General features: G+C 46.4%; 1 protein-coding gene across 1 annotated transcript in view; it reads left to right on the forward strand.

The window, feature by feature from the left end:
* Nucleotides 1–5,761: 5,761 nt before the first annotated feature.
* The window catches only part of LOC138860663 (flexible cuticle protein 12-like), a 2,003-nt gene continuing 264 nt past the window's right edge, over nt 5,762–7,500 (forward strand). Inside the window, exons 1-2 of the mRNA XM_070118677.1 lie at nt 5,762–5,785; nt 6,697–6,911. Of these exons, the coding sequence (XP_069974778.1) occupies nt 5,762–5,785; nt 6,697–6,911 (239 nt within the window). The remainder of the gene's footprint in view (nt 5,786–6,696; nt 6,912–7,500) is intronic.

Consider the following 7,500-nt stretch of genomic DNA (forward strand, 5'->3'; position numbering starts at 1 on the left):
TGTCCTGTGGTGCTGAAGGGTCGAGTGTAGGGATCAGAGCTTTTTGTGAGGCCCTTCTTCAGACCTCACCCAGAGAGGAGGTATAAAGATAACCCCCGAAAGGGGACAAATCATTTTCCAACTCTCTAATGACCACAAAATGAATCCGACCATGGCAGTCACCCTGGAGCCTTTCAAGGCTGCAGGGGGGCGAAAGAAAACCCAAAAGCAGGCCGAACGTGTCCGGCCTGCTGAACCGAGCAAGGACAAGACAGAAACACCAACCACAAAGTCTGTCCTTGCACACCAGACTGAGGGAAGCCTGAACTCCCCTCAGAACTCCCTCAGTCAAGAAGGGGCTCCAGCTGTACCAGCCAAAACAGCTGCCCCCACTTCCAAAGGCCTTAAACCCCTGCAAAGGGGAGGCGTGAAGCGACGAAGGGTGGAGACTGACTCTGATGAAGAGGCAGAACACACCCCAAGTCGACTAACGCGGTTTAAGGTACCAAAAAAACCTGAAGACTTCGACAATGCATACCAGCTGGCAAGGGCATTGGAGAAGGAAAGAAATGTGAGATTATCAATCCGAATCTCCAGAGATGAGGGCATGATCATTGCCCCCAAAGACAAAGCCACCATGAACTTCCTGCAGGAAATCAAGGTGCTTAAAGATGGGAGGAAGGTGTGTATCTCACCACTGACCTCCCAAGAGAAAAAATCCAAGATGGTGCTACTTGGCTTTCCACTAGGGTTCGACGTGGAGGTGATCACGTCTCTACCACAAGTGGTGGAGGCTTCCCGCATGACCAAAGGGAAGTCTCCAACCAGGCAAGTCCTTGTTATCCTCAAGGGAGCCCCAATCACCACCCTTGATCTGGGTAACTGGGGCTCATACAAGCTCAGGACATATGTGCCAGAGCCCTTGAGGTGTTTCACGTGCCAAAAATTCGGGCATCACCAGGCCAACTGCAAGGCCAAAGCCAAATGTGGTGTATGCAGCGAGGCACACGAAACGGAAGTGTGTATTAAGGCACACAAAGATGGCCAGAAGGACACAACAGCCAAGTGTCCAAACTGTGCCAAAAAAACATCATGCCTGGAGTCTGGCTTGCTCTGTCAGGAAACAGGCAGTGATTAAAAAGCAGGAGTTAGCCAAAAAAACGTCCTGACTTTGTCCCTGCGCCCCCAGGTACCTATGTCTGGGGTCAAAACAAAAAAACAAAATAAAAAGGAGAAGACTCCCCGACCTCCTAAGAGGAAGGAGTCGCCCCCACAGAGAAAATTGGATACCTCTAACAGAGAGGAATTCCCCGAGCTTGCTAGTGGCAAAACCACAAAAAAGAACCAAAGGGAAAAAGGTTCAAAGTCCACAGCAATGGTCCCCCCAGTAGATGATAATCTTTTCTTTGACGAGAAAGATATGACTCTCCTGTTGAGTGCTGTAGTTTCTGCAGTAGCAACAGCCTTGGGGAGGACCAGTGAGGAGGCGGAGAAAGCAGTGCAGGTCGCCATGACGGCTATGACCCAAACTGTGGCGGCTCTGAAGGGAAGGAAGCTAGAAGCCTCCAAACCGATAACGAGCAGCGCTCCCCTCCCCAAATCCTCGGATGACAGGCTAGCTTCAAAAGAAAAATCACATAAAACCCCAGCTAGTCTGTCAGGACAGGCTGAAACTGTGCAGCAGGCCGAGTCTGTACAGCCAAAGTCTCGTCCTCCGACCCAAGGTGACACTTCCAACCTAGGCCCTACACCCCTGGTAAGGCCTTAACCGGAGTGTCTGACTTAGAGGAAGTTGTACAATCCTCAATCAATGAGGATCTGTATTTATCTGATGCCACCAGCACTGGGGCATCGGAAGATGAAGCAAATGACACTGAGTAACCATCATGGCACACAATCTAAGCATACTGCAGTGGAATATCTGTAGCTATAAAAGCAAGAACTCATTTCTCCAGTCCATTGTGCGAGCAAGGAGCATTGACGTCGTCATGCTCCAGGAGACACTAACAATGGGATCCGTGTGCTTCTCAGGATATCATGCCTTCACCACTCCAAACCTGGATGGTGCTAGAGGCCTGATGACCCTGGTAAAAGAAGCTATCCCTTGCTCCTTAATAGCCAATCCGCCGCACTGTGGAGATGGTGTTGAATCTCTTGCTGTTGAGATTCAGCTACCTGGGGGCTCTATAAAAATATACAATATTTATAGCAAACCACTGTGTGAGAGCTTAGATCTAAACCAGGTCTGTGCTACTGCAGCACAAGACCGAGTGATCATAGGGGGAGACTTCAATGCACACATGGCCATGCTGAATCCCCGCAAAAGGCCGAACGCGGCAGGCATTCACATAGCAGAAGTGCTTGAGACATTCCCTGAGATCGCTCTTCTCAACACCAAAGAACCAACGCATGTGAAGGGAGGGGTCCTAGACCTCACCTTTGCCACTGCAACAATGGTGGAGAGAATTCGATGGTGTGTTGATGATACAGTTACTAGTGATCACTACGGCATAGTCACCACACTAATGGATGCAGGTCCAGCCCAAAGACCACATCACATTCCTAAATGGAAAACTGACAAGGCCAACTGGTTTGCCTTCCAAGAAGGCTTGGCTCGATGTCTGAAAGACAATGAACCCAATAACGATAATGAAGATGTGGATGTGCTAGAGGCAAGGCTAATCCAGGCCATAAACCAGGCAGCCTCACAAACCATTCCCAAAACTCGTCCATGGTCCAGAACTCACAAAGACGCCTGGTACTATAATGACGAGATCAAAGAGGTCAAACACAGGGTTAATATGTGTAGAAAAAACTTCCGACGGCAAAGATCTCCCGACAATCTGGCCCTGCTGAGGGAAGCTGTTGTGAATGCCAAGGAAACTGCCAACAGAGTAAGGCAGGAAAAATGGCTGGAATGGTGCCAGTCTTTTGGGTACCAGACCAGCCTTACAGAGTTGTGGAAACGGGTCAGGCAAGCGACAAGCCGCCAAGCCCCGAAATGCACTCATCATGACCCACAATCAGAGGCTAACAGATTGGTGCTTGAGTTCTCTGCCAGAACCAGCACCAACAATCTGCCTCCAATGATGAGAGAAAAACAACAAAACTTAAATCCAGAAAGACTTGCTCTCATAAGAGACAAGGCACTCGAAGCTGATGAAGCAGATGCCTTGTTCTCTCTTAGGGAACTAAGAAAATCATACAAATCCAGTTCTGGGTCAGCACCGGGATCTGATGGGATCTCTCACCCCATCATTTCGCATCTAGGCCTTGCAGGAGAACTTGCATTCTTGCAGGTTATCAACAAATCCTGGCAAACAGCCACGATGCCCCAGAGCTGGAAACAAGCCACAATAGTTCCCATCCCAAAGCCAAAGGAGCCTGGCAAGTACCGCCCCATCTCTCTTCTCAGCTGCCTGGGCAAAACAGCTGAGAAGATGGTACTCAACAGGCTCCGATGGAAAACGGGTCCCCCCCATGAACACCTGCACGGGTTCACAAGGGGTAAGAACACTGCTCATAGCATTTCCACACTCTTAAACACAATCTACACCTCGCCCGCCGTGGGTGTCTTCCTTGACCTGGAGAAGGCTTTTGAGTTGGCAAGTCCACTTGCCATTCAAGAGACCCTAATCCACAAAGGAGTCAAAGGCAGACTCTTGGCCTGGATAGCTGAGTATTTTAAAAATAGATCAGCAAATGTCAGATTTCAAGGCCACCTCTCACAGCACATGCCACTTGAAAATGGAACTCCTCAGGGAGGGGTTCTTAGTCCAGCCCTGTTTAATACCCTCATGTCCAACATACTCGACATTCACCTGCCAGAGGGATGCAAGATCATCTCTTTTGCAGATGACTTGGCAATCATAGCCTCTGGCAACCACTGCCTAACTAGGGCTCAGCGTTGTCTGAACCTGGTGTCTGAAGAGTGTTGTAGGACGGGTCTAAAAATATCAGCAGCAAAATCCAAAGCAATGGCACTGAGAACCAATGTCAGAAACAAAAAACTCACCATACAGGGTATGGATCTGGAATGGGTGAAGGAATATCTATACCTTGGTGTATGGATAGGACACACACACACTTTCAAAAAGGAGATCCAATACCTGCTTGACAGAACCAAGGAAAGACTGTCAGTCATGAAAGTCATGACAGGGAGACACATAGGAGCAGGACACAAAGTACTAAGATCATTCTATGTACATGCTGTCCGTCCTATTATTGACTATGCATCTGTCGCCCTCATTGCTTCCAGCACAACATTAAAAGAAAAACTGGAAACAATACAAAACGAAGCAGCCAGGATCATTCTAGGTGCACCTAAGTGGACAAAGGTCATCAACCTCCTCATGGAAACTGATTTACCGTCCGTGGACACTAGAATTGATCTAATGGCAGCACAGTTCCTTTCCAAGGTCCTGCAGGCACCCACAAACTCCTATTTAAGACAAAGAGTTCTCAGACGCCTACAACAAGATTATCAGTTGTTTGCAGACAATTCCTGGCTCACACATACAGCCAGAGTTTTGATACGCTTTCAACTAAAAGATTCATTGCTTGCCAAGGGTATGGACTCCCCCCACCCTGATTACAAAGAACCCCCGCCGTGGGCAAACGAAATGATCGAATTCTCAATTCTAAATCTCACAATGAGAAAAGATCAATATTCCATGCCTAGCCTAAAGGCACAAGCACAAAGGGTCATTGAACAAATAACTCCGCCGGGTAGTATAACTTACTACACGGACGGATCCGTGGATCCAATAAACCATACTGCAGGCGCCGGCTTTGCAACAAAGGATACCACAGCATCCATTAGGGTCACTGACAATGCCTCAACGCTTCAGGCTGAAACGGTTGCGATCATGGAAGCATTGACACACGCGTCCCTGAGGGGAGGGCACGTTGTCATTCACACAGATTCAAGAGCAACTATTGACAGTTTACAGCATAGCATGCCCCCAGATAACATCTACCTCTTGACAACAGTACTATACATAGCCCAAAGAATCCTTAGTCAAGGTAGAAGAATCATCATAAACTGGGTCCCAAGCCACATAGGCATACAAGGGAACGAGCTTGCTGATAAACTAGCCGAAAAGGGCAGGGGTATGCCCCCATCCTCCATGATCGTTAAACCCAGCCGAAGGGGACTGAGCCAAGGTACCAAAGCTGCAGCGTGTGCGGTCCTCCGGGGAGCACACAGAGAAAACATCACAAAATCGCTCGCTGCCAAGTGGTACTCAGATGCTTCAGGCTATGAGCCGCTGGCCCTTCCTCCAAACACAAAAAGAGGTACCGAAGTCATACTATTCAGACTAAGACTAGGTTACCAATGCGCTTGGCAAATTATTGACAGTGAGTCTGGGAGGTCATGTAAACACTGCGGCGAGCCTAACGCCACCCTGTTACATTACTTGCAGAATTGTGTACACACACAATTTCTGAGACAGGGACCACCCACCACAGCCGCCGGGCTGGTAAAAAGGGTGTGCAACATGCTCTCACCATGGCAGCTGGATCGCTTGCTCGCAATCCAGCCACCGCGGTAAGCATGCAGTTCAAAGAAAACATTTGAGTTAACTAGAAATAGTTAACACAAGCCGGGCCACCCCAGAGAAAAGGCCCGGGCGAAGCATGACTTCGCAAATCTAACTGAACTGAACTGAACGACTTCAATCCACTCCCAAGATCGCCCTCAAGCAGGAACCGACTCGCCCGTTGCATCGCTCGTCTGCGAGGATTCCGCTGCCTTTAATCCGAAGAAAACTCGAGTAAAATGAAGTTCGCCGGAATCGCCCTTGTGAGTGATTGCGTAATACGTCGATCGCGTTTGTCGGAATTCTTGTTGAAAAAGAGCGACTGAAATTTGTTTCTTACAAAAAGGAGTTAAAGATTCGATGTTCCTTCTTTCACCAAGGTTTCGTGATAATCCTGAAGATATTCCACGATGATGTGTAATACTGAAACCTATACAAGTGCTGCATTTTAGGAATCATTTGCTTCCATTCGTGTTTTTAAAATCAACATCTGAGATTTTTACTTTTTTTGATGATTATATCTACCCAATACCATGATTATTGTAAATGCTCAATGTATCATATCTATCAATGAATTACCATGCAATATATCAATTTTGATGGTATTCCCAAGCATCTGTATAGTCATTCAGTAATTGTCATTACAAGTTCGATAGATCACATTACACACACATAGTGAATATTCGAGCCGACACATACAACCAGACAGATGTATACATAAGCGCCCTTCCGTTACACCTAACTGAAAAGTACAGTAAGGAAAAGATGTTTGCTCTTCTTTAATGGTTGTCAGTGGCACAGGTTCAGTTTCTTTCCCGGCGTTTATGTCTTCCAAACCAACTTGTCTCCTTCACATCCTTTTTGCGTCTACTTCACGCCATCACCATTTTCGTAGGATTAGTGTTCATATTAGCAGTCTTATAACCATTATTATCACAATTACTCATCATTGTTATTATTTTCATTATCATAATAATAATAGATATAATTATTACCATCATCATAATGATGAATATCACCATTATTGTCATAATGATAATAAATATGATTATCATTGTATCACCATTATTATTAGAAATATTATTATCATCATTATCATTGATATTATCATTATCATCATTATTACTAGTAGACTTTTCCCCCGTGTGATCCCCCCCCCCCCCCCCGCCCCCAGAGCGCCGTGGTGGTGGTCGTAGGACTCCTTCCAGCAGGGACCCGGGCCTTCCCCCTCACCCCCTACGCCCCTAGAGTCGTGATCCCGATCCTGAAGGACGACCGCTCGCAGGACGCCTACGGGGGCTACTCCTTCTCCTACGGCACAGGCAACGGCATCTACAGGGACGAGGTCGGCCGACAGAACTACGGCCAGGTCACGCAGGGAGGCTGGAGGTGAGTGGGGGAAGGGAGGAAGGGGGAGAATAGGGAGAGGGGGGGAAGGACAAGGAGATGGAAGTGGAAAGGGGGATGAAGGGGAGGAGGAGGAACGAAGAGGAAAAGGAGGAAAGGAAGGGGGAAATGACAGGTGGGGAGGAGGACTAGATGGAGAGGGAGAAAGGAGAAAATATTACTTAAGATGTGATTGTTTTATTACTATATCACTTTATTGTTCGCAGAAGTAATATTAATAATAGTAGTTGTAGTATCGTTATTATCATTATTGTCATTACCATTTTTATTACGGTTATCATTATCATATTGTTTGTAGCATTACCAATTATTGTCATCGGTACGACTTTCACTGGTTGTAGAAGTACTTTCCATTTCCTCATTAGCCTCACCATCATTATAACTACCACTATTGTTATCAATATTATCATTATCACTATCATTATCATTATTATCATTATTACTATTATTATTACATTATTAGTAGTATTGTTGCTGCGGTCATCATTATTATTTTTGTTCTTGTTATTATTACTAGTATTATTATTAGTATTAGTATTATTGTTACTGTTATTATCATTAGTTTTGTTTT

Source organism: Penaeus vannamei, chromosome 42, assembly GCF_042767895.1.
Source record: "Penaeus vannamei isolate JL-2024 chromosome 42, ASM4276789v1, whole genome shotgun sequence".
NCBI lineage: Eukaryota > Metazoa > Arthropoda > Malacostraca > Decapoda > Penaeidae > Penaeus > Penaeus vannamei.